Source organism: Fomitiporia mediterranea (genome assembly GCF_000271605.1).
Source record: "Fomitiporia mediterranea MF3/22 unplaced genomic scaffold FOMMEscaffold_6, whole genome shotgun sequence".
Classification (NCBI taxonomy): Eukaryota; Fungi; Basidiomycota; class Agaricomycetes; order Hymenochaetales; family Hymenochaetaceae; genus Fomitiporia; species Fomitiporia mediterranea.
In genome coordinates this window covers 2,031,944-2,057,063 of record NW_006760391.1, presented here as the reverse complement: position 1 = coordinate 2,057,063, position 25,120 = coordinate 2,031,944, and the positions used below count along the sequence as shown (strand labels likewise).

The window sequence follows — 25,120 nt, the reverse complement described above, 5'->3', positions numbered from 1 at the left end:
AAGTCTGACATTGTTCACTTGCCTGAAATCTTGCGCTCATTGATATTTACAGGTTTCCTGAAACCGGCAAAGTGCGTGGAGAGAAAAACAAGAGCAAAACCCTTACCTGTCGTATTCAACTTGAACGTGCGACCCACTTGGCTCATTTGTGGTTGCCCATACCGAAGGCTCAAGCTATCCTTTCGACGCTGTATCATTGTTAAGCAAGTACCAGTCCAGCAAGTAACATCACCAGCAAAATCTGACTCAAACGACGCAATTAATCCATACCACCAATTTCACCATTCCCGACGTTCACGCATCATCGTCTTCCTCAACGTCTCCGAACTCGAACATCCCTAGCCGGTCTTTCTTTGCTCCCGCAACGGCATCATGCAGTCTCTTCAGAACTGACGGATACGCCGGAAGGTATTTACACCCCTTCCGGTCAACCGAAGCAAGGCCTTCACGTACGAGGTCAGCATTTATGCAGGCAGTCGAATCGTTCGCCGCGTTCGGATCGCTCGGGTCGATAAGACGAAGGTGTAAGAGGGTACCTTCTCTGAAGTCAACGTTTGCTATTAACTTGCGACCCTCGCATAAACTTCGGAAACGGTCCACTGCTTCTTGATAGTACTCGCTATTTGGGTCTACAAGTTTTACGAAGCTATATTAAGAGGAAAAAATTCAAGTAAGAGTGATACTCAGAGCTTCCATCGAGGGGAACGAACCTAAGACGAGCATCTTGCGCTTGACCGGGCAACGAGCGGAATTTTGGATCTAACGGACGGACATCCTTGAACGGCACATTGCTTTGGTTCCCGTAATCAATAAATGTCACTTCTGCCTCTTTCTTCACCGGCGATGACCGTCTGACTTTTGCACGATACCATGATCCGTCAGAGAATTTTGCCGAGACGAGGTCACCGCCTTTTGGAATGAAGTTGGCGGGACCTTGTGCAGCTCGATGATGTAACGAGAAATCCTGCATGAGTTTCTCTAGTGCCGCAATACCTAGAGGACCTCGTCAGTATTGACGGAGTGAGCTTGACGAGATGAAAGCGCACCTTCTGTATTGAGGACTTGTATTGAGAACGTTAATCCGTTATTCGTGCGAACGTCACTAATAATGATGTCCAGATATTCCGTCTTCAGAGCTTGCACATATTCGGATTTGCTTGCCTCCTCCTGAGCAGCAGCCTCGGCATCTGCATCGTAATCTTTCCACAGCTACAGAGATCACGTCAGCAACTATGCTAAAATCAGCCATGGTCAATACATACACCACTTTTATTTTGTTTGGCTTCCTCCTAAAATGACAATCTATCAAACGAAACCAAGATTAACGAGATAATAGCATACCTCTGCATCGTAGAGTTGCTTAGCCCAAGGCAAGGTATCGGCAGAGAAACCATGGACACTCGCTAAGCCTTCGCGAATCAGGGTAATTGCAGCGTTTTCAGTCTTGTTGAGATACAGCGCGCCGATGAATCCTCCACTTTTATCGACTGTATCAATCTCAATCTCAACATCGCGCTGCATGTATCGACGTGTTGCGAACTCAGCAGCCTCTGCTCCGAACGGCTCGCCCTTCTCGTTAGCGTTGCGTGCCGTTCGCGGTGCACGTATTCCTAATGAAAAGTACATGCAAAGATAAAGTTCTTCGAAGATTAAATCAGCGTCAATTCACTTACCGCCAAGAACGAGAGTAATAGACTGATTGTCTTTCGGAAGTAATATTCTATAGCCGGGTCAGACATAAACGAACGGGGCTTATTTCAATTATAACCCACTTGAAACGCGATCCGGATGCAACGTAGTCCACAACAGCTGGCATGCGTCCTAAGCGTTTGTAGCCCGAAAGGTGAGAATTTGCTCGAACAGACGACTAAGATTTTAGTTTAATACCAAATCTAATTAACAACAGAAGAGAAGGACGGACCTCGGATACATTCATGGGCGCTTTAGGCGGAGCCTGCTCCTTCCCAGAGTGCAGCCCTCGTCCCTCCTCGGCGGCACTAAGCATGTTAAGCTCGTAAAAATCAAAGCAGAAAAGGCAAGAGAATGCGGCGCACGCTTGTTCCGCAGCCATGAGCTTGTCGTAATCGGAAGATCGGTCCTCATCATCACGTCTATGACGTACTGCAGTCGCAAGACCCTTTTCAATAAGCTGCTCGGCGACGTTCCTTCAGGAGACGTTTATTATGAAGGTTGCATCATATGGGAAGACTGATTAAACATACGCCTGAGTTCCACCATACCGAATCGTTACGCATTCTCGTTCTTCAAATTCACCCTCTTTCGGCCTAATAAAATCGATGTGTACTTTGACAGTTTTGCCGATGAGTTTTTTACGCAAGAACTATAGAATAACATTCACATTAACCTCATGTTGGAGACGATGTGTTGTATACTCACTTCTCGAGCTTCCGCCGCATAGAAAGCCTGCTTCGGATCAGTGGCCCTGCAAAAGGTAAGATACTCAGTCTCGATTCTTATTAGCCGATGGTTTCAACCGAGCTTACTTTGGCGCACGTGTGGAACTGAGCTGTAATCTGCGCTCCTTTCCACCCTCCTTTGGTACAACCGATACCTGGTCACCACTCCATACGCGCACTACAAGTGCATCGAAATCGCGAACAGAACTGCTCGTGCTTGCTGCACCATTTATACGTGCGCCAGCGCCGGATGCAACAGGAGTAGACGCATATAGACATGAACGCTTCTCCTTCGCCGACCTTTCGGCTGCTCGGAGTCGTTCCATGCCACCACCCGCGGCGAGCATCCCTGCGTGCCAGTCTACGACTCGTGCAAGGCCGTTGGCGACAAGATGTTCAGCAACATTTCCAGCAGGATGAAGGACTGTGGGTGGAAGACAAGTGTGTCAGCACGTGGGTAAGATAATGCTCAAGTGAATGATAGTCAACGGACCGTTCCCGATGAATATGCTAGCAGATGGAGGCGGGGTACCATTAGCAGTAGATTGGAATGGTGTTGCAGTTGGGGCGGGCAGGGATAGCAATTGTACGCGAACGGGTCTTTGCAATAATCGTGATTCGGTAAAGAACCTCGCCTGCGATATATCAAAGTTTTAAATTCCCGTCACGCTAAAGATTCGAAAAATCCATACCTCGTCGCCCCACTGCTCGGACGCTTCGCCTTGCTTACCAGAGACCCGCGGACAGCGTACTCCAGCAAGCGCGACATTCACAAATTGATGGTCGCCATCAGGCATCAATAACCGTAAGCGCACTGTGGATCCATCCCGGACCGACTCAACGATTGCTGGAATCCACAAAATTAAATTATCCAGCCTTTGCGCGGGTTTTTGCTAAAACATACCGTCTATTGATTTCCCTTTCCACTCCTGTAGGAATGCCTGAGAATCCTGCGGCATATTATAATGCACTTCTCTCGTCTACTTTGACATTTTCCGGTCACGTGATCCATACTTTAACTTAACAAATGAATTTCGATTGTACGCACCTTCGGTCCTTGTGGATTCCAAATCCCACGCCCGCCAGCCCGAGCATCTTCCTCGAAGGCTTTCCTTTTGTCGTCTTCCTCTGTCGGCTCGCGTTTGCTCTCCTTCGTCTTCGCCCAACCAGACTTGAGCAATTCTGTAGCGATATCTATAGGAGCTCCGGGCGCCTGGCCATTTTGGGGCGCAGGTGGAGCGAGCGTGGCATTCCCAAGGTCACGCGGAATGTCGTCTGTGCCAGGTGGAAGCGAGTGTATTGATGTGAAGGAGACTTCCTTGCCGACGCATAGCGAGCGAAGGAATTCACGCGACTCGAAAGCCCACGGCTATTGCACACAACGAAATATGGCATAAATGCGTGTGATTATAGGTTCGTTATTCATAGATGTATGCATTTATAGCGAGGCATGACAGAGAATCCGCAGCAAGAGAGGGGGGAGATTGGTTAAAGCAGTGGCAGACAAGCAGAGCACAAGTGCATTAGCACGTACCTCGTCCTCACGAGACTGAGTCCCGAGACGCGGGGCAGTGATATCGGCGAGATGCAATATGCTGCATGAGTCAGCATAAGAATAAAACAGCCATTGGTTTACATGCATACAGTATTCAAGAAACAATAAATAATACGTACCGTTCCTTAGGTGGTTGACCTTGTGGGCCGGGGCGTCCACGTAGAACAAGAGAATCGCCAGAAATGACGGCTGAGATGAAAATATTCATATCCAGGAAATGAGAAGAGATCAAAATGATAGCCAAATTATTCGTTGGGCATGGTACAGAAATTGAAGGACATACACTTGACGATCTAAATGCAACGTGTCCATAAGCCTATCTTTCTCTCAGTTCATAGCAATCATCCTTACAGCTTTCATAGACATTTTGGATCGATTTCTTGGGCAATTCTTAGGTGCGCAGCAAGTAGTAGTAGGGGGTGGAGTTATTTGAAGAGGTTTTGGTGTCTGAGAGAATTTTGTGAATTTGAGCTCGTGTGCGCTGCTGGCTTGTGACGATCCTTGATCGCGTCTCGGCCATGTGACTGTGCGAACAGAATGTCGTACGCGTTGCAGAGCTGAGAGTCAAGATTCAGATAAGTTCTGTGTCCACAACAGTGCGTAAAAGATGCCGCTCTATAAATTATATTGCATCGCAGCACATTACCCAGAATACGTGAGTTTACTGTCACTTTTATCAAGTCCGATGCTCATGTGTTTTATCTTTACAATAAAACGGAATATCCTGCCTCCTACGCAAACGCCTCTTCGAATCGAATCTCCTGTTGAACAAATGAACGTTGCGTCTCTGATCCATCGAACATTTGATAGAAACATATAAAAGACTTGGTAATGTCAAGTGCGAAGATGTTGCTGGACAATGGGAGTGTCGTACGGGAGATTCGGTATATTGGTCTGCGGACTCTTCCTCAGCGAATGAAGCGGCATAAACAGCATCATGAATTTGGCGAGTGCGTAATAATACTTTTCTTTTTCCTTGCTTGTTCCATACATGTCTTTTTCCTCATTTCCTTTCAAGCGAGTTGTGCCGTCTCCATTTCGCATTTTACTTTCACCACCTTTCTATCTTCCCATACGACCTAATTGAAGTGTAACTGATACGAAATGCCAACATTCTAGTTACTGGTCAATGCACTTCGACGCCCCACCCTCCCTCGTCTCACAACTCAACAAGTACATGCAAACAGACCACCGCGTTGTTCGCTGGACAACGCTCAAACTCGGCGAACGCCTCACAGACGTAGCCTCAATTCGACAAAACACCATTACTGACGTTGACCTTGAACCTAAGGACAGTAATAACCCATTTGTTAATGGCAGTAACATGGGTTTACCAGGGGGTGATGAGTTGTTGGCTGCAGTGGGATCTGATGCGAAGGTCGCGAGCCTGGGAAGGAATGATATGGTCGCGTCGTTGGGTACTGGGATGTATGGTCGTCAGCGACTTTGAAGTGGAAGGAAGCAAACGTGTTTGTAGGATGACGCTTTCATGAATTCTCCGATGAAATTTGGCTGGTTTGTCCGCTTCTGCCTCGTCATTTATTTACGACTCATGATTCAACCAGTCATAGACATCTATACTGCATTGTGCTCTTGGACAAACTTTACTACATCATCCAAGTCTTTTATACATCTAATACCATTACTTTCATGTATCTCAATGCTTTCTGTCTGATGTTCAGAGCCGGAAGATCTACATAACAGAAGCGCGTGAAGCCCAGCTCGACTCGCACCATGATAGTCACTGTATAAAAAAAGGATCAGAAATTCCAAATGAGAAACGGGGAATCGAGCACGTACCATTCCAGCTCGTCTCCAATGTGTACAGTCTCTTCTGGCTTAACTTCAGCATCCGAGCATGCGGTGATGAAAATTTCCTTGTGTGGTTTCTCGACGCCCATATCGTCGCTCGTGCATATGGGATCAAATAGCGAGAGTGCTCCGAGATCATCCAGTGCCCTCACTTCATTTGATAATTATTCAGTAATGAAACATGTGGAGGAGGTTGCCACGTACAGATACGTGAATCGGCATTAGTGACGAGCCCAGTAGACACGCCCATCGCGTGAAGTGCTTTCACTGAGTCCCATTATCATGAACACAGAACAAACTCGTATGATATCAGAGCAGGTGGAACTAACAAGTTGGGATGGTATCTTCATATAACGCATAGCCTTCGCGTGAGCTGAAGCGATGTAGAAGCTGATGGACAACGGTTGGCATATGTTCCTTCACGTCTTTAGATCAGGAAGTGGCAGAATAAAGCCCAGACCCAATGACAGATGCGGAGAAAGAACCATCATAGAGACGTCAGAGAGAGAAAAGTCGCCAGTTAGCCGTTCAACTGTCCAAAATAGATTTGCACCGTGATGTAAGATAGCGTACCTGCTTCACGGGCACCAGCACCTAGAGCAGTCTGCTCAATAACATCTGCCCACCACGATTCAGGGCCTTCCGAGTAAGCAGGGCGAGAGGCTTGTAAATTTTTGAGCGCTGTCGTGTGGACGTGAACGCATGGTTTTATTAGCGATAACTCCAACGAAACGAAAAATCAGAACGAAAAGGCAGGGAAGAGGAGCACGTCTCTTATTGAGAAAGGATGAGCTGTGAAAGGGAAAAGAAGATGTGACAATGAGAGAGAAAGAAAAGCTCGAAGGAAGGGACGCCACAGAGACATGATTTTCGATAGATTAGCCAGCATATGGAAGCGATCAGAGGTGTGGAACAAAAAGACGTGCAATCTGTATCCCACCCAAATTCACGATGGAACGTTCGAGATTCGGCACAAACGTAGGAGACAAATGGCCTCATTCGATTCTGATGTGCTGCCATTACAACTCGATAACGTACACGGTACTCGGATGGCAGTTTATCGAGGATTCAGACATAGAGTAAGGACTAACCAATCCTGAACGAGCTCCTGACCGCGTCGGGAGAGAGTTGGCCGAAGAATGGAGCGAATACCTCTGCATATTGGACCTGAAACGGTTTCCGTGGACGCACAATAGTGTAGAGCGCATCGAAGGTAGCGAATCGTATCATGGTGTTGCGCTACAGACTTCAGTCTCTCGTATGACGCGCTTAAAGCAGTGAAGCAACTCAATTGGAATCTCGGCCTGTTCCGTGCCAGTGACTTCTTTGCTACTAAATTTGGCTTAGCTCAGTCCCTTCCTGAGAAGGCCGCGCTTCGGTACTTTGTTTTCGATTAGGACAACGCTGTTAAGAAGTACGGCGTGCACTTCGCAGAAGACATATGCCTCAAGGCGCTGGACTCGAGCTTGTCTGGAGAAAAACCTTGCGTCTGACTCTTCGCGGCAGAAACTGGAGAACCATGGTGCTTTGCACGCGAAAGCAGAATACGGAGTTCTTGATTGATTGCTCTGCCGTCCGAGATGCGACGGAGAAGAGGACAAGGCATGCGACACTGTAGAATGAGGATTAACGCCTTACTTGTTTGACAGACGGATTGGCAATTAGTGCGGATGTTGAGCTGACGGGGCGCTCGGCATCTGGACAGCCGGAGACGAACGCGGTCATCATCCTGCCTCCAATTGCCCTGCTGCCCTGTCCTACCTGGGATATTTTTGTGTTATACGAGACGCGCATGTGCGTGCTCTCGTCTTCGATAAATGCCCTGTTCATCGTCTCCGCTGCTCTCCGCCGATCTCCTGCTCGTGCTCCCTGCCTTCGACTTCGCTCGCTCTTTTTTGCCTTCTGCTTTCTCTCATGCGATCACTCTCCACACTTCCTCTTGCATAAGGGCACGGTTGCTATCTGATATCTTGGGGCGCACAGCAGTCGAGCTGCCACCGTTCGTGCTTGTGTTTGACAGCCACCACTCCTTGTCTGTCTTCTGGCAAATCCGCCCTCGGCACCCTGGACGCATCTGGAGTCACAGCTGACCCGGTGATTGCCACCACGCTGTCGAACAAGCGGTAAGCTATCTACGCTCCTTTTCGTCGGTTTTGGGCCGTGATCGCCGTCTGTTCTGTGTGACGCCACCCTGTTCTGCCTTGACGCGCCAGCTCGTCGCCTGCCTCCACACACCGGTTTATTAAGAGCAGTCTTCTCCCCAACTCGCCCTGCATCCCTTCCTTATCTTCCCGCTACCACTGTATCAGCGGTGGTTTCGCGTCTTGTTCCGTCTGTCTTGCCACTCACGACTCTCTTGAGCTCTTGGCTCTTGTTCAATCTTGAACGTCTGCGCAATTGAGACTCGGGGCCTGGATTGGTAGATATGGTCCCCGCGCGCTCCGTCGTTCCTTTCCCAGTAAGTACGAAGCGTAACTTCTCACGTTTTGCGCATTGCAACAGCATTTTACGGTGATCAATTACTCAACCGTATGAGCAGTCTTCACCTTCAAGGACCATGCATACGTCGCCACCTGCATCGGGCCAGTGGTGAGCATTCTTCCTACTGTACATATACTCGGCTGTATACGTGCGCTTTCTTATGCTCCCTTAAATTTGTTTCCGTCTATTTTAGGGATCATCCAACAAACCAGGTCGAATTTACTTGTACGTCTTACAGTAATATGCACGTATCTAATGTCGGTTGACCATCTCTCCTGTAGATCCATTCAATTCACCTACGCCAACTCAATCATCACCTTCTTCCAAACAAAAGGCACAGCAGGAGCAGACTCCCGAGAGACCATCGCAGCCGCATACTCCGCTTACCCCTCCGCTTACTCCCGCATCGTCTACTTCTCTCCCCGGCCTTGGAGTGGACAACATCGTCATGGATGAGACTTCCAGCGCATTCACTACCCCAGCGAGAGGTCCAGCAGCACCTCCGCCTACACCCTCATCTACTGGCCTTTTCGATAACTCGCTCTCTACGTCTACGTCTCATATGGGTCCTCACTCTCCCGTCGCTGTCGGTCCTAACACTGGTACGAGTGCTGGGCTGGGAAGCGGATGGCCCGCACCATCCTCACCGCGGCGTAGTCGTCCAATTCCACACCGTCTTGAGGTCGGCACCAATGGAAGTGTTGGTGGACCTTTGGGAGCGGTAGGCTCGCCATGCAGTGAAAGAAGCGACAATGCCGTTAGTTTCGGTGAATCGATCCTTGTTGCAGATCGTGATATCATGAATGGGAACTCTGGAGATTCCAACGCGGGTGCGAACTCTGAAGGCGAAAGATTCTTACTTGTGTGTTTCTTCAATTCGACTCATTCTTTAGTTTCTCTAAGAAGGAAGATAATAACCTATAAACGTTTCTTGATAAATATAGATCGGGAACGTCCCAAAGGACGTCACTCAGCAACAGCTTAAAGATGCTTTTCATGTGAGGAGCATATATCCTACTCGAATACGAAAAGAACTGGATGAACTTACAGCACCACTCTCCTTTATTTGCAGTCATGTGGAGATGTGAAAGGGTTTAGTCTGCGGTTCTTGGCGACAGATGGTGTTGTCATTCTCGCCTTCTACGACTGTAGACATACCATATATGCGGAGCGTCAGATTAACTCGTCGGGACAGACATACTTTGGTGGATGCGGGCTTCGCACCAAAAAAATGGGAGCTGTCGCTTTGAAGCAGGTAGATTTCTAATCCGTATCTCTCCTTCCCACAATTATATCTTATCCTCTGATGCAGCTGATGCGTGACTCGGGATTCGTTGATGAGACCGAGGGCGAAGTGGTAGTTACTGTGGACGGAAACATGGATGCGAACTCGTTACAGTCAATCGTGGGCAGTTTTGGCGAACTGCGTGTATTTAGAAAGGCGAACATAACTAACGGTCAGGTAAGGATTTATGCATGTCGGACTCTTAGATTTTAGGATTTATCGTAACAATTTTTTTCCGCTTTGAAGGCGTACATAGCAGAATTCTTCGACTGCCGGAATGTGAAGAACGCGATGGATGCACTCAACGGGCGTAGTATTTTCGGGTTTCGACTTTGCCTGATCCCAAAGCATACAGCCACCACGGAACCGCCAAAACATGGTTCTTTCCAACAGAATATCGACAGCTCTAACCAGACCTTGCGAGCTGCATCTCAGCCAACTTCTCCGCTCTCGGCCAGTTCTTTCTCCCGCATGCAGGCAGACCCTTTCTCTTTCTCAACTCGCCATGAGCAAGTCGCGGATAAACCGGATAATGATGAAGTCGAAAATGACACTTCGAATTCAAGTCCTTTTCATGGGTCTCGAGCTCTTCCCCTTCCTGTTTCGCCATTTCACTCTCATTCCTCTGCTCTTCACGGAAGCAGTGCTCGACGCATTTCGACGGGCTCCGTCAGCGTAGGGTCTGGCGGAATGATACTACATCAGAGTACTAGCGAGCAAAACTTAAGAAGGCGTGCGGCGGCGAACAATGTTACATGCATGAATACTCAGGGCGGGTCGATCGGTGACCACATGAGAAGGACGAGCGATACGTTTTGCTTTGATGCTTTGAGACGCGCTGCGGATGACTTGTGCAGGCCTGTTGGACAAGATCATAAAGACATTGGCTCTTTACTTCGTCCAAGGACGCGCGCCATTAGCGAATCAAGCGCCTCTCCAAGGGTCGTCTCTCCGAGTGAAGGATTTTCCACCGCAGGTATGGATGTCGGCGTGCCTGACCACTCCACATATGGACATTCTTCAGCATCTGAGCACAGCTCAGGAAACGGAGCACATGACTACTACCGCAACGATCACGACAATGATGCTGAACGTAGTGCGCATTCTAGGATGCCTACGGCAAGCGATTCGTCAGTCGGTGCGCCGCACACACCTTCACCAGGACCCGGAATGTACAACGTGAGTCCGTATTATGCCACATCGCCTTCGGTACTCGGTATGCCTGGGATGCTGTCTCCGGCGCATAACGGTATAGCCCAGTATTATCTTGGTTCACCATTAGCTGCACCAACGAGTCCTGCTGGCATGCGGTACGGCTACGCACCTCAGGCGCCCGTGTACAGCCCAGGAGGCCTCAGCGTACAGACATCCAGCTCTTCGTCCTCGTTACACTCCATCTCGAACTCTTCCCATTTATATTCACCGTCTCACGGACACTTGCCATCCTCTGCGCGTGGTGCTCTTGATGTGACGCGCGACCCTCCTGCAGAGCGTAACCAGGTAGATTTGGACCGTATCGCTGCTGGCCTTGATACGAGGACAACTGTGATGATTAAAAACATCCCGAACAAATTGTCGGACCGCGACTTGATAGAGTTCATTGGACGAGTATGTCCACGTAAAATTGACTTTTTGTATCTGAGGATGGATTTTCAAAATGGTAAGCCGAGCTCACATCGTCTTTCCGGTTAGCGAGGATATAAATTCTGAATACATATGCACCGCTTTTTTTAGGATGCAACGTTGGTTATGGTATGCGAGTTTCACATGTATTCTTCTGAGTCCCTCTCTGACTTGCCCCAGCGTTCGTAAACTTCATCCGTGTCGAGGATCTTTTACACTTTGCCCGTACCAAGCTCGGCGTCAAATGGTAATCTGCCTTGTTGACAATATTATCATTTAATTAATGTTTCTTGCCTTTACAGGAATATGTTCTCTTCTGAGAAGGTGCTCCAGATGAGCTACGCTAATTATCAGTCAGTGTTCTATTATGTGTATCTTTTGGAGGAATCTACTCATGCAGAGAAACAACCTACTTGTTTTATGCAGGGGGAAGGAAGCGCTTGTAGAGAAATTTAAAAACTCATGTGTGATGGATGAGCGCGAGTCCTGGAGGCCGAAAATTTTCTATAGTGCGGGACCACTCCAGGGAATGCCCGAACCTTTCCCGGCGCCAACACACTTTAGACGTAAGGAACGCTCTGCACAGAATCGTGGTGCGCTTTTCCTGCCTGGTGCACATAGTGCCGGAGCCGGGGACAGAGTAGAAAGAGGAACGGGCACGCTTAGTTCTCCGTTCCGCCGGCCAAATCAACACCCACAAAACCTGGCGAGGCATGATCGCTTTTAGATCACGACGTACTCAACTGCTTCTATGTTGCACGGACTTGCTCGACACGCCAAGGAGTGCATATGAACTCTGAATCGAATCTGTCTTACTAATTCCAGGCCCCTTCCCGGTTCTGTGCCCGAGTCATTCTACCTGTTTATTCTTTCATCTATCTGGCTCCTTTTCTGAGGTCGATAACTGCAAACAACAATCCCTCCTTAATGCGACTGCCATGAAACAGCATTTTTTGTTACCGACAGCTCATTAATCTACTGACTCTGGTTAATAGATTCCTCGATCAACTTCTCTGAAACATAAATTCATCGAGATCGTTAATGTGCTCCTCGTGCCTAGCAATTCGAACTCCATTCGCTGATAACGATGCTCCGCGCGGCTGCGATAATGTATAGCGAGACTGCTGTGTAGGAAAGCGACGGGTGTGGCCGTTGTAACACCGCCCGCGACAGTCAGCTTTATTGCGTTTTGCGCGAAGCGCTTGCCGCGTCCACCTGATGCGCCCCCTAATCGCACAACTGTCAGGCAACAAAATTCGGTCCCGCCTTTCTTACGCTGTTGTTTTATTCTCTTTTTTTCTTTCTCACTGTAACCACTATATTGTCACTCTTCGGCGGAAATTTCGCCCGTGCTCCTTTCCTTTGCGTTTCACTCTCGTTGTTTATCTAGTCGTTAAGGCTTGTTACCCGATGTGTTGTGTTCCGCGCAATACACCTTCTCCAATTTCTCCTTCAACTAATTTGTGGTTCTATTCATCATGTATAACTTGCTGCGGCCGCATGGACAAGTTACTCGTAGAGTGTCACTGCCTTTATATTCATGTCATTTACTTCTGTCTTCATTCGTTATAAGTGTTCCGCTTTGTGAATCTGTTCCTGACTTTGCTTCCGCTCGTTGAACGCTGTCTTACTCTTAGTTATTACCCCGCATCAATAGCTCCAGACATGTGCTCGATCCCGTTATCTTTCCATTATCATCGTCGTCGTCCAATTTTACTTCACTCTTTGCCTTTGAATGCTGACATATCTTCTGTACTCTGTTATCCCATGTACGTCCGACTTTATGCGCCTCGTGCCCACGCATGCATCTTCCTTTTATTAACTCCTAATTATCGAACGTCGTTCTGTTAAATCCGAAGTCATCTGATACCACTTCGTCTGAATAAATTGTACCTCGCCAGGCCACTTCCTCTCGGTTGATGTGGCGTCTCTACAATTGGCGTTCTTCAGACCATATCCCTCACCTATATGTGTAGTTTGTCCGGAAGAACAGTGTCTTAAACGTTAATCGGTATCCGTATCAATTATCCTTAAGTTTTTCCGATGCATGAAAATCCACGACTTGTCTGACAAGCTTTTTCATATTCTACATCCTCACATGTTCGTCTCTTCTGAACGTCGGAACGACGCGTATAGACGGCTTCTCCAACATCGGATAGCGAACGTCAGTATCGTCTCATCGTTAATCGCGAAAAGCCATTACCGTAACATCGATATTGATATTGGTATAGGGATGCCTTCTTGGGCCCTTCGTTTCTTCTGAACTTCGAATTCTCTTCGTCCTGCCCAAGCTTGAGCTTGGTGAAGGCGTTCCAATATCTCGAAGCCTCGAAGTCCTTTCAAGATTGATGCCTACCCCCCCTTTCGTTGGGTCTCTCAGAGAATGTGGCACACCGCTTATTTCCAACCTAAATTATCTTTTGTAGAATCTGCTGTTTACCGCGGTCTAGTCGGTTCTTCTCCGAGTTCGATGGTTCGATGTTCAACGTCTTACTTTGTGGATGTATACGACTACACGATCGCGCGGACAACGTACAAGTGTAATAGGGAAGGCGGTAGCAAAGTGTAATGAAGTGAAGTGAAGTGTTAGAGGTGCATGTGTAATTTGTGTGTATATGATATATCCATGTGGGACTGGTTGACAAGTGGTGGCTAGTGGCCGCACTAGAAACTGCTGTATCGCGTTGTTCAGCGTCTCTTCTGTAGATGATCCAACGTATGTAGTGTGAAATGGGACGTATCGTATGTATGTGCATGTGTGCATGCGTGGATGTAGTGGCCATCGTGTTGTCTTGGACCCGCTAGTCTGACTCTGAGGATGATCATGAGGGTTGGACAAATAGAACATATGTTTTCACGCCCACTAAAAAACAGGGTAGCGTTCTAAGTGATTTCAAGTTCTCACTCACGCGAAGGTTTGAATGATGTAACCAATGAGCATTCACGGGAGGAGTGACTCGCAGCGACGGAGGAAGAAGAAGATTTTAATATTGACGGATGATGCAGAGCATATGCGGAAAAAGATTGTGGGTTGCAATTGACCTCATAGATGGTAACGGAAGCGCGGATCCCCTGAGACGATCCCGTTAATGGGCGCGCTCACAGCCATGAATCATTGAATGAATGGCATATGAAGATGAGATGCATCTAAGATTGATTGATGTAAATCTACAGGCTCTTCGACTTCGCCGTACTGTCGGCGCCGCTCCGCGTCGCGTCGCGATGAAGTAATGCGCTCCCGGTAGGGAACGAGGATACATGGTATGATTGGTATGATGTATGTTCTTGTGTCGGGCGGGAAGCTGTGGGCGTTACGCTTCTTTGAAATGAATTGCAGGGAACTCGAAGTTTGCTTTTGGACGCGGGCTGTGAACATACCTTTTTTGTGAGGGATGATGATACATAGAGTGAATGTATTTTTGTTGAGTTTGATTACTGATTGTAGGATGGGTGTTTCCCAAAAGCACGGAAGCAGTTATTGATTATAGGGGGTGTATTTCCCAAAGCACGAAAGAGGCGCATGGTGAGCTTTTCATGCTCGGAGGAATCGGCTTAGAACAATGGAATTTTCTGTATCTTTTGTTCAACGCCAATAGCCGTGTGAGACATTGTGAGAAGCACGTCGAGTGACTCGGAAGGAGACTGCCCTTAAGAAGACCATTTTGCGTACGTACGAGCAACATGCGCTCGCGTCCGTTGCGATACGCTAAGGTAATAGAAGACTGAGTGATTCGGATAGCAGAAGCAGGCGAGAGAGCAAGAGACGTCAAGAACCTTGTGTTCGCGGGATAACCGATGACAATGAGAGGAAATAGCAGAAAGGGAAGCCGGGGAACGGTGTGCTCGGCTGCGGAATAGGGTTGGTCAGGGTGATGAACTGTCAAAGCAAAGTAAAGGATGAAGGGTGATTAGAGAGTATCCGGCGGAACAAGGACAGCTGCAGAGGCCGGATTTTGATTCAGCTGTAGAGCAGGGGCAATGGCAGGACTGGACAAGGAGCGATCTCTAGCCGTCATCTGATTGTGCAGACATTCAAGGGAGGTCGTCGTTCGCTGTCTGCCGCTGCCAGAGTGCCAGATTTCAAACAGGTGCCCGAACAAGGTGGGCACCCAAATGTGGAAACGAAACTCCGACTTAGAGACGCGTCTTGTGTGATTACCACCACGCGTCTCCTTTAATGAGCAATATGCACATATTCGACCTGCCAGACAGCCAGTCCATCGGAGCGCTCAAAAATGCGAATAGAACGCACCAGATGCGCCGTCAGTCGTTCATGTCTCGCGGAATGAAGCAAATAAAGGACAGATAAAGAAAATAGTCGAGGAACTCTATATGACCTCCTTCCGCCACCCGGAGATCCTCACACGTTGTATATATAATTGTTACTTGCAAGGACTTCGACGCCCTATTTCAGTCCGGTCCACCGCCTCCTTGGGCCCTCATCACTCTCCTTCCCTTTCTACTTCCAACTCCTCTTTCTCGTCAGTGCGTTCGCCATGTTCCGCACTCGCGATGCCTCCCTCTCCTCAGCGAATAGGCGCGCCCCGCCCCCGCCCCTCCCACTCGCGAAACAAGAGGCTATCCGCGCACCGCGTTTCTGGAATGCAGCAGTCAATGCCACTAAGGGCCTGTTCAATCAACCGTCCCGAACACCCCTAGATGATGATGATCTAGCAGCTCCTCCTTGGTATGCTAATGTTTTCAATTCTAATTAGCCTGCCGAACTCTGAACCAACTAATATTTTGGAAACGTGTAGTGTGCCACGCGTGGACGATAGGCGCAGACTTGTGCGCAAGTCCATCTCGACTCCGGCTCTTAAAGCGAGTGCGAGCACGGGCAATTTGCGACGCGACATGAACGAACACTTCTCCCCTCCACTGCCTCCGCTCTTTACCAACCGCTCCGAAGAGCACAGTCCGCGTAAGCCGAAGTTCAAGGCAGCTGTGATGCAGTCCACAGTCCGCCGTCCTGTCATATCGTCCCCGTCGCTTCCTCAGCCACTCGACAGCATTGCTCTATCCAATCCTAAGCTCGCATATCCGCTATCCCCTACGCCGTCGCCTGTCGGATCGACATTTAGCTTGAATACTCCAGCGCCCCGATCGGCATCAAAACTGTACGCGTCGAGCTGACTTGCGTTTCGCGGCACATCATTTTTTTATTTATGGCTAATTCGGTATTTTCCGTATGTTCAGACCTATTCATGGCTCGCAATCTGACGACGTCGCCAGCGTCAACGCCGACGCCTTCAATGACTCACGGCCTGCTCGGAGGTACGGCGAACAGTACTTTTTGAAGTGCACGATTTATTGATGTTGTTTTTGCAACCAGGAGAACTAAAAGTGCACCAGGTTCTAAGCTTAACAAGCGTTCACTGTTCTCTCCAGCATTATCAGCGGCGCAGGGGTCTGAATCTCCGCTGACTGAACCTTCTTCCGAACCGTCTTCTCCCATAGTCATTGAGTGAGTATCATTTCTTATCTCTGTTCGTATCATTATCGGTATCCTGATTTTGTTGCGTGCTGTACAGCATCGCTTCCCCAAGCATTGCGTCGCCAGAGTCTGCTGGCTCTCCGCCTTCGCCACCTCTAGAGACACCCAGGATGATGTTGGGATTCTTCTCACAAGTGACAAGCTCGCCTGTTCAGATTACTTCTCCGCGTAGCTTTACATCTGTGAAGCGCAAACCGGTCCCGCGCTACTTATACACGGACCCACCCGAGCATGACGCCTCGACACCATACACTCCTGTCCTTACACCGAATCCAGGCTCTCCTCCAAGCACGAACGCCGCAACAGCGCTTCGCGCAGTTTCGGGCGTTCTCCACGCGCCACTTCTACCGTCTTCCGAGCTGATTCTCAAATCGTGCAACCCGTCCCGAAGCAACAACCGTGGGTTGAACCTCCTTCCGATCGGACATACGCGTCCGGATGGCTCGGTCCGTAGGCAACAACATAGGCGTAGTGTCAGTGAACATGGCCGTCGCCGTCTCCTCAGTCCGGATGTCAGTACCGGTCTTCCCAGCTCTTGGTTCACGACTAACGCCAATGGCTCCATGACACCCCACATCACGCCGGCGGAGGAACATGCTCCGTATTCTTTTGCCAATGACCTGTTGGTGTCTTTCTTGACATGTTACTTCCATACACTGACGTCAATATTTGCATTTTCAGACCTGCTGCACCGCACATCGCCTTGCAGTCTCCTCATCAGACCCCGGCTTATGTCGCGGAGGAGATTTCTGCTTTTTCCGACAACACGTCGGTTCGTTCGTCTATGTCCCGTCGCTCGTCCATGTCCCGTAGTGGCGCTCTATCTCCTTTGACAGACGAAGATATTGACGCGCTCCGGTGCTTCCTCCGCCGCCATGCCACGGGCCAACGAGAAAGGCAAAGACGCAAGTGCGGAAAATCGTCGGAAAAGCACTCACGGGACACTTCTGTCGCGTCTTGCTCATATGATATGCATACTCAGATTGTTGAGTCATACTGCACTGACGAAGACGAGTTTTTCTCCTTGGATGAGTCGGAGGACGACAACGATGCGGAGAGTCATGTCCCAATGTCAGCTTCAGAGACTTACTCGTTATCTAATTCTTCTATCGACGGACACCAAGAGTCGTCGCATGAATGTGAACATGGAGATGGCACAGGCTTTGGCGTTGGGACTCCTGTCAATCGTGATGAGTTTGAGACGCTAGACGAAGTCGTGAACCGCGGGACCTTTGGCTATTACGGCACACCTATTGTACGGATGCCGTGGTCCCATTGTGCGCAGCATGGGGTCCACGACAGTGTTTCCGGCGATAAGGAGTACGATGTCCGTCCGAGCTTCCCGACGGAGTGGAGGGAAGGAGGCATCTTCGGAGATATGCCTGACAATGTGAGGCCATCAAATAAAGAAGGAGAAGGGGCTGGAATTCAGGTAGAGGAGCTCCCTTGCGAGCTCAACAAGGGACAGACGGAAGTCAAGGTTGTCATTGGTCCTGCTCGATCTTCTTCTTTGTGCTGTAGTCCTTCGCCGGACAATGCCCGGTCCAGTGTTGTCGACAGCACGTCATGCGGTCGAATAAGCCGTCAACCTCTTATTCCGAGGACGCTGAATTCAGATTCAGAAACCGATCGCCCGATCTCGTCTGCAACATCGACGTCCTTGTCACCCTCGACGTCTACAGGGCGTTCGGCTTTCGCATCCGGGATTGGCCTTGCAATTATCCCTCATGAGCAATTCGCGTACTTCGACAGGTATGTGGAGTACGGATATGTTCCCGCGGGCTCTCCCTCTAACTGCGGAGCTGACGATAACCTGGGGGGATCTCCGACGACACTCGCATGTGCCTCGCCATCGACCAGAAGTCCGCGTCAATGCGATTCGGAGCATGACAGCCCTTTCGATAAACTACAAGCAAACCTTCACACGTTGTCAACCGCTCGAGGAGACAGGATTCCTCAAAACAACATGGATGTACAGTCACCGATTCTGAAGCCTGCACTACAGATCGATGCCAGCCGAGCGCACGCGGCTACAATAGTTCATCTGCCCTCACCGACAGACACTATTGAGACATATCCGCCCCAGACATATGCGGCTAAGGGTCTTTATCTGGACCAGAAGCTAGTTACACCGGATGCAAAGTTCACTGCCAGTGCGTCTGCAGACGAGGCTATTCCTGAGAACGTTAAATCGTTCATGAACCTCACGCCCAATGATTCCGCTCTGAGACGCCCACGCATAAAACTGCGGCAGCTCTTCTCGCGCGGTAACTTAAGAGCCGCGGCAAGGCGAAAGGTGTCTGCAGGATCGAAGGTGTGATCCCTTGTAACACGCCATTCTGGTTCCTTTACTGTGTTGTCAGTCCTTACTCATTTCTTCTGCCCTCTCTTGGTCTGGTCATCAGCGTCATTCCTTTCTTTTCTGGCATTGTTCCTTCGTTCTTCAGATTTTTTCTTCCTCACTTGCACTTGTCCCATGCATTTTCGATTCTATTCGTCTCCAATCAGCTGCATTATTAATACTTGTCCCATACATACACTCTCACTTGCATTCGACTCCACTCGCAACCCACATCTTGCTTTGCATTCCTATATCATACGCTCATTACACCACTTTCCCTTTTTTTTGGATGTTGGCCTTCCGTTTACTGTGCATACTCTACCTTATTGCATTTTCTTTTTCATCGCCTTTTGCTGCCTTTCGTTTGCAAATAATTAATTGCGCACTTCGCGACCGTACCCGCTTCCGCTTTGATTACTTAATAGCAGTAACATATAATCTCCCCCCCCTTCCTTTTATGACCTTTTCTTTTCTCGCTCTTGGTCACCTTCATTAGCAATTGTATTCTTTCCTTCATTTATCATTTCATCATTCGAAACTGTTGCATTTCTGTACTTGTCAATGTTACCATTACACAATCCATTTCATCGTCCAGACGCAAAGCGTGTCATCACCCTCTCTTTACTTTTTCGTAGCGTAACCTTTGTAATGTTAATTTGTAATACCTCCTTTGCGAAATACATACCGTTGATATTGTTGTAACCAACTTCAAAAGAAGTTCTTGAGACAATGAGTGTACCTCAAGTCGCACCCGAAAACAATAGAATCCAAAATAAAGTTTATATTTCACAACCTAGGAACGACCAACGTCACACAAAATAGCGAATTAAATTTGGGGAGAGAGCTAGAACGCGGCGTGAGTTAACGAAAGAAGGAAGAACAAGGGGAGGAACCACGCGGTTGGTGCAATGTCAAAAAGAGTAAGAGAATTTTTTAGCGCTTTGGGTATTATTATTAGTAGCGAGTAACTAGTAACTAGTTAGGTAGTAGCTAGTGTACTCTACACTCCTCGGCGGGGTTTCCAGGAACGGGTCTGTCTGGTCTAGATTTGTTGGTCGGTTGTTTGTTGGACGGGCGTGCGTGCATGTGTTTATGCTTGTGCTTAGTCGACGGGTCTAGAAAATTTAAGATTATGGTTTGTGTCGAATGGAAACAACGGAACGAGATCGAGAACGATAGGGCGGCGATAGCGATGGCAAGTACGATGGCAAGCATACGAAGAAAAAGAGAGAAAGGGAAAGGGTAATAGAGATCAGTACCTTGCGGGAAGGATAGTTAGGAATGGAGGGGGACGTACAGGCAGTCGGTTTTGCGCATGCCGTAGAGGGAGGTGTGGCTCGGGACTCCGTCGATGCGGTGTACGGCGTTTAGGTTCTTCCGGAGGGTGAGTTGGAAGAGGGAGAAGGAGCCTTGGCTAAATTAGGATATAAGATATATTGTTTGATATATATAATGAGTGTGCGAGAGTTAATTAATATTAATGTCTGAGCGATGAATAGCAGTGAATGGAATGAGAGCGAGCTTACCGAGAGATAATAGTCGAATACGCAAGGAAGAAGACCCAAATACGGTACCAGCGTTCACCGTACGCAGCAATCACTTGATCTTTATTGGATACCCAGTTCTTATACCAGCGGTAGATCGTCGCGGAGTAATGCACGCCGAGGACGTCGATGCACTTGACTTCGAAACCGGCTGCCTCGACTTGCTTGACAACCCAGCCGAGGGAGCACGAGGCGTCGGCACCTGGGAAGATATATTTGTTCATGAAGAGTCCCCAGATGAGGTCTTCGTATTGCCAGCATTGTCGGACTCCGGCGACTTGGAGGACGAAGGTACCTTGGTCGTCGAGCATTTCGTAGATTTGTTTGAGGAAGGTGCCGTAGCGCCGGATACCGACGTGCTAAAAACAAACATTAGATCTCTATTTTTATGTCACCTTTGTAAAGTAGATAAGTACTCACCTCAGCCATTTCGAGAGCAACGATCTTCGTAAAATGTTCGGGACCGGCCGGGATATCGCGGTAGTCGCAGCAGATGATACGAGCTTTGGAAGGGCTAATACCATTGTCCTTAATACGCTGAGTACCGAAAGCAGTCTGGTGCTTGCTAAGTGTTACACCAGTTGTATCACAACCAAAGTTCTTTGCAGCGAAAGTGACGAGGGTTCCCCAACCGCAACCAATGTCGAGAAGGCGGTCTTCCGGCTTGAGGTCGAGCTTGTTGCAGACGAGAGCGAGTTTGTTGTCCTGGAGTTCCTCAAGAGTTTCTTCCCGCGTTGGGTCCAAAATGACACCGGAGGTGTAAATCATCCTCGGACCAAGGAACCTAAGTCGGGCAATCAGTCGTCATATAATGATTATACTATCAAAGCTTCTAACCAGCTGTAAAAGTCATCACCGCCTACGTAACGCGTAGTAATGTAAACAAATTAGCCGAATTCAATGTAATTTAATTGAGGCTTTCCGAGAACTTACGATCGTAGTGGTCTCGAACTTGTTCTTCGTCCTGACTTTGCGTATGGAAGATGACATCCGGGACGAGTTTAGTAAAGACGTATTTGAAGAGGTCCGGAGTGAAGTTGAAGGATGCCCAGTCGTGACGCATTTCCATTATTTCTAAGACGTCGCCTAGAAGACAGACACGTCAGCAAAAATAAATGAAAAACGAAGCTGCAAAGAGAGAGAAATTACATAAAACAGACGTACCTTTGAAATCGAATTTGCCGTCAAAATAGGCATCGTGGAAGACCTGCATTGGGATTTTCTCCTTGCCGCCGTAGTACATTTTGAAGGAGAAGTCCTTGAAGTGGATATATTCCTCGACGTCTTTTCCTGGAAGTTGGGCCTTTTCATTTTTGCGTCGTCCATAGTTGCTCATGAGCGTCCAGTAGCCGACGACAATGGGAAGTGCAAAAAGGGCGACGAGGACCCAGTAAGTTGTCGCTCCGCCATATCTGACGAAGGGAATCCATTTCTTGAGGAAGTACGGTACACCGAGGACGAGTGCTGCGAGGTGTAAGTTGCTGAATTGGCCATTGCCCTCCGCAAGGCCGGCCAGCGGAGCGTTTTTGATTGCAGGACTATTTGTGACTTTTACGGACGACATGGTTGGTCGTAGCCGTTGCTGAGTGAAAATGAAGATGTGCTGTCGGGTCCAATTTTGTAGACCGTACGCGACGGCTCGCGACGCGCCCCAGAATTCGAAGTCCCTTTCTTTTCACGTGAGCGGTATTTGACACGTCTTTCTGACGCGGCGCTCCTCACTCGAAAAGAGAAGTTGCTACTACTGGCAGACGCTTAGGCAGCACTTGTCCCGATTTCAGCTCAACGGTCCGCAAGAAGTTGTTGCGGTTCTAGATATGGCCTCTCCTTACTCCTCTAATTCACGCTCACCTCCACCTCTGCAGCACCCAGTGCCAACCCATCCGGCTTTTATACCAGAACCACCGTCAACTCCAAATTCTCCTGGAGGCTACATGCGCTTCAGTGGTTCTCCGTCCAACCAGGCCGTGCCTCCAGCAAATTACTATGGACACGGCCAGCATGCCCAGCCTACTCGCCCGAATCAGCCACAACCTCATGGAACTGCATATGCGTCTTCTCAGTTCCAGGCTTACCCGCAAGGCCATGGTCCTCCTCCTCCCCCACACCAGCAGCCTTTACCACAGGGTATTGACTTCACCCAGTGGGGTGTCAACCCAGCGACAGCTCAACTCGGGATGCAGCTTGGCCAGAGTGCAGTAGCAGCTGGACAGGAGTACGTCCAGAAGAACGTTAGTTCATTAATTTTGATTATCTGCAACTGTACAACATATCTCATTGTATTCAATTTGGTAATTTTAAGTTTGGTTCACATATACCAGTGTCACTCCTGAAGCACCATTTCAACGTCTCAAATTCGTATGTCATACGTAAACTGCAGCTTGTCCTCTTTCCTTGGCGGCATAAACGATGGACGAGAGCGAATAGACCGACTGAGCAGGGACAGGCTCAATGGCTGCCGCCTAGAGATGACATTAATAGTCCAGACTTGTACATTCCTGGTTTGTATAGATTTTCTTACATGGCGGGTCTTCGTCTAACGACATGTTTTAGTAATGGCATTTGTGACATATATTCTTCTCGCTGCCCTATACTCCGGCATACAAGCTAAATTTCATCCCGAGATTCTTGGTCGGGTAGCAACGCGAGCGCTCGTTGTAGTACTTGTGGAGTTTGGCTTCATTAAGCTTGGATGCTACTTGCTGAATATCTCTGGTTCGAGCCAAGTAACGGACCTCTTTGCGTACAGTGGATACAAGTTTGTTGGGTAAGCTCTGTTGTTTCATGCGTTGTGATCATGACTTGACGAAGAACCCCTTCAACAGCGTGGTAACAACCGTTCTGTTCGCTTTCCCAAGCGCCAGCAAAACAGTATACTTAGCCGCATTCATCTATTCCTTCAGCGCGAACGGGTTCTTTTTGGTACGTCCTCTCTTAACAACCTTTTCCTAAACAAGTTCTCTTACTAACGTTCACTCGAATTCGTTCTGGTTCATAAAATAGCTTCGTGCACTAAAATACGTCGTCCTACCTGATCCGAGAGATACTTCGCAGCACGTTGGGACACTGTCACCTGGCCAGCGAAGCAGACGCATTTGGTTCTTATTTGCGATTGCATTATCACAGTTTTTGTATATGGGTATACTTGTGCGGATTTAGAGACCGCGTGCTGTTCGCACCGTAGACTTAATGATTTGACGTTACTTTGTTTGAAACTCTGATGCGTTTGGATTGATGATGCAAGAAAGAGAGAAAGCACATGGACATTGATGAAAGTAGGTTACACTTACAGTAGACAGGCAAGGGGTGGCTAGTTGATGCTAGATGATCAGATACATGTTGAATGTTTGGTATGGAGGCTTATGAGGGTGTCGATCGTGTCCACGCAAAAGAAGCCACATGTCCATCAATGAAAATAATATGCAGTAGACAAGCAAGGGGCGACATGGTTGATGTCAGATGATCAGACACATGTTAAATAGTTGGCAAGAACGCGTATATTTTTTCGATGAGGGTGTCGATAGTGTCCATGCGAAAGAAAGCACATGTTCATCAGGAAGTAGTGCACAACAAACAAGCAAGGGCGACTAGTTGATGCTGGATGATCAGTCATACATTGGATATCCGGCAAAAGTGCTTATAATCTTTCGACGAGGGTGTCGATCGTGTCCATGCAAAAGAAAGCACATGTTCATTGATGCAAGTGATACATTTTAGACAAGGGGCGACCAAGTTGACGCTGGATGATCAGATACGTTAAGTATCTGGATCTGGCAGAGCACTTATAATTTTTCAATGAGGGTGTCGATCGTGTTCATGTTAGCTTTGAGTTCCGACCACTATGAATAAGCAGAAAAACAAGTAGTAAGATACTGTACAAGAAGGTCCTTCAAACGTGCTAAATTCATACCTGTTCCTTCGTTAATGAGATGCCCTTCTTGCCGGGCTTGAGGTCGTCTTCGTCTCCGAAGAATTCCCGGATATCGATGTATGGAACGCCTTAGCAGCAAAATACAAGACAAATTGTTGTTGTGTATTGAGGATGATGGGAAATAACCACTCACCCTTGAAGCTACGAACAGTAGCTCGTCTTCTCTTCCCTAGGTCAATATATTTCTCTCCCTCTGAGTTCGTGAACACTATTGCATCAAGTTAATGATAGCTTAAATATAAGCATGGTTGAGCTGTATTACCATTCTACCAAGAAAGTCAGCCATATTGCCTTTAGTACGGACAGCTGAGATACTCACCTTGCCAAGGTCGCCCTTCTTGCCGCCGGAAGTGGTCGGAGACGATCCTTTTGTCGACTTTTTAGATTTTTCTACCTTCTTCTCCGTCTTTTTCTGCACAAGAAATTCTCTGTAAGCGTGTTCTCTAGCGCGTTCGACGCGTCTCAGTTCTTACCTCCGTTGACTTCTTAGCTTTCTTCGGCGGAGGTGCGGCTACCTCGCTCGCAGTGTCTTGAGCAGATGACTCGTCTTCCTCAGAGTTTACGCGCTTAGGCATGGTGAGTCAACTGCTCGATGATTAGATGGAAGTGAACGATTGAGTCAAGGGATGGTGCTGCG

The 25,120-nt window shown here is 48.4% G+C and overlaps 9 protein-coding genes across 9 annotated transcripts; 4 read left to right on the top strand and 5 right to left on the bottom strand.

Annotated features, from left to right (window-relative positions):
- Positions 1–183: 183 nt before the first annotated feature.
- FOMMEDRAFT_146715 (transcription factor) lies at positions 184–4,338 on the bottom strand (the record flags this gene model as incomplete). Its single annotated transcript, XM_007266610.1, has 19 exons — positions 184–646; positions 711–993; positions 1,047–1,209; positions 1,263–1,289; positions 1,342–1,610; positions 1,674–1,720; positions 1,773–1,867; positions 1,922–2,165; positions 2,223–2,341; positions 2,398–2,443; positions 2,505–2,841; positions 2,911–3,052; positions 3,110–3,264; positions 3,322–3,397; positions 3,466–3,786; positions 3,952–4,012; positions 4,092–4,161; positions 4,256–4,265; positions 4,324–4,338. 19 exons carry the CDS (start codon positions 4,336–4,338, stop codon positions 295–297), a joined length of 2,832 nt encoding a protein of 943 aa, XP_007266672.1. The 3' UTR covers positions 184–294.
- Positions 4,339–4,579: 241 nt separating this feature from the next.
- On the top strand, positions 4,580–5,535 carry FOMMEDRAFT_108002 (uncharacterized protein; the record flags this gene model as incomplete). Its single annotated transcript, XM_007266609.1, has 3 exons — positions 4,580–4,627; positions 4,783–4,922; positions 5,092–5,535. The coding sequence occupies 3 exons, from the start codon at positions 4,580–4,582 to the stop codon at positions 5,420–5,422; spliced, it is 519 nt and encodes a 172-aa protein (XP_007266671.1). The 3' UTR covers positions 5,423–5,535.
- Positions 5,536–5,547: 12 nt separating this feature from the next.
- Positions 5,548–7,017, bottom strand: FOMMEDRAFT_107999 (HAD-like protein; the record flags this gene model as incomplete). Its single annotated transcript, XM_007266608.1, has 6 exons — positions 5,548–5,716; positions 5,773–5,935; positions 5,989–6,051; positions 6,114–6,209; positions 6,358–6,465; positions 6,876–7,017. The coding sequence occupies 6 exons, from the start codon at positions 7,012–7,014 to the stop codon at positions 5,548–5,550; spliced, it is 738 nt and encodes a 245-aa protein (XP_007266670.1).
- A 160-nt stretch (positions 7,018–7,177) lies between these two features.
- On the bottom strand, positions 7,178–7,858 carry FOMMEDRAFT_156321 (uncharacterized protein; the record flags this gene model as incomplete). Its single annotated transcript, XM_007266607.1, has 3 exons — positions 7,178–7,352; positions 7,436–7,653; positions 7,718–7,858. The coding sequence occupies 3 exons, from the start codon at positions 7,856–7,858 to the stop codon at positions 7,178–7,180; spliced, it is 534 nt and encodes a 177-aa protein (XP_007266669.1).
- A 3,179-nt stretch (positions 7,859–11,037) lies between these two features.
- Positions 11,038–12,299, top strand: FOMMEDRAFT_123062 (uncharacterized protein). Its single transcript, XM_007266606.1, has 5 exons — positions 11,038–11,210; positions 11,285–11,302; positions 11,354–11,420; positions 11,476–11,526; positions 11,600–12,299. The coding sequence occupies exons 1-5, from the start codon at positions 11,099–11,101 to the stop codon at positions 11,898–11,900; spliced, it is 549 nt and encodes a 182-aa protein (XP_007266668.1). The 5' UTR covers positions 11,038–11,098; the 3' UTR covers positions 11,901–12,299.
- Positions 12,300–15,596: 3,297 nt separating this feature from the next.
- FOMMEDRAFT_168060 (uncharacterized protein) lies at positions 15,597–19,355 on the top strand. Its single transcript, XM_007266605.1, has 6 exons — positions 15,597–15,860; positions 15,931–16,290; positions 16,370–16,447; positions 16,506–16,637; positions 16,705–17,289; positions 17,349–19,355. The coding sequence occupies exons 1-6, from the start codon at positions 15,670–15,672 to the stop codon at positions 18,985–18,987; spliced, it is 2,985 nt and encodes a 994-aa protein (XP_007266667.1). The 5' UTR covers positions 15,597–15,669; the 3' UTR covers positions 18,988–19,355.
- A 497-nt stretch (positions 19,356–19,852) lies between these two features.
- Positions 19,853–22,116, bottom strand: FOMMEDRAFT_146710 (sphingolipid C9-methyltransferase; the record flags this gene model as incomplete). Its single annotated transcript, XM_007266604.1, has 7 exons — positions 19,853–20,123; positions 20,306–20,422; positions 20,535–20,911; positions 20,973–21,336; positions 21,390–21,411; positions 21,486–21,638; positions 21,717–22,116. 7 exons carry the CDS (start codon positions 22,114–22,116, stop codon positions 20,111–20,113), a joined length of 1,446 nt encoding a protein of 481 aa, XP_007266666.1. The 3' UTR covers positions 19,853–20,110.
- A 253-nt stretch (positions 22,117–22,369) lies between these two features.
- FOMMEDRAFT_107994 (protein transporter yif1) lies at positions 22,370–23,728 on the top strand (the record flags this gene model as incomplete). The annotated part of the gene is made up of 5 exons (XM_007266603.1): positions 22,370–22,783; positions 22,855–23,053; positions 23,106–23,319; positions 23,378–23,474; positions 23,556–23,728. The coding sequence occupies 5 exons, from the start codon at positions 22,370–22,372 to the stop codon at positions 23,709–23,711; spliced, it is 1,080 nt and encodes a 359-aa protein (XP_007266665.1). The 3' UTR covers positions 23,712–23,728.
- A 606-nt stretch (positions 23,729–24,334) lies between these two features.
- Positions 24,335–25,058, bottom strand: FOMMEDRAFT_156315 (PC4-domain-containing protein; the record flags this gene model as incomplete). Its single annotated transcript, XM_007266602.1, has 5 exons — positions 24,335–24,391; positions 24,463–24,551; positions 24,617–24,691; positions 24,754–24,895; positions 24,957–25,058. The coding sequence occupies 5 exons, from the start codon at positions 25,056–25,058 to the stop codon at positions 24,335–24,337; spliced, it is 465 nt and encodes a 154-aa protein (XP_007266664.1).
- Between the last annotated feature and the right edge of the window lie 62 nt (positions 25,059–25,120).

Bases quoted from the DNA above. Each gene is read 5' to 3' on its own strand.
- FOMMEDRAFT_168060 (XM_007266605.1), top strand. From the start codon at position 15,670: ATGTTCCGCACTCGCGATGCCTCCCTCTCCTCAGCGAATAGGCGCGCC. The intron at 16,291-16,369 runs GTACGCGTCGAG...CCGTATGTTCAG, and splicing joins CCCCGATCGGCATCAAAACT to ACCTATTCATGGCTCGCAAT. The intron at 16,448-16,505 runs GTACGGCGAACA...TTTTGCAACCAG, and splicing joins GACTCACGGCCTGCTCGGAG to GAGAACTAAAAGTGCACCAG.
- FOMMEDRAFT_123062 (XM_007266606.1), top strand. From the start codon at position 11,099: ATGATTAAAAACATCCCGAACAAATTGTCGGACCGCGACTTGATAGAG. The intron at 11,421-11,475 runs GTAATCTGCCTT...TTGCCTTTACAG, and splicing joins ACCAAGCTCGGCGTCAAATG to GAATATGTTCTCTTCTGAGA. The intron at 11,527-11,599 runs GTCAGTGTTCTA...TGTTTTATGCAG, and splicing joins ATGAGCTACGCTAATTATCA to GGGGAAGGAAGCGCTTGTAG.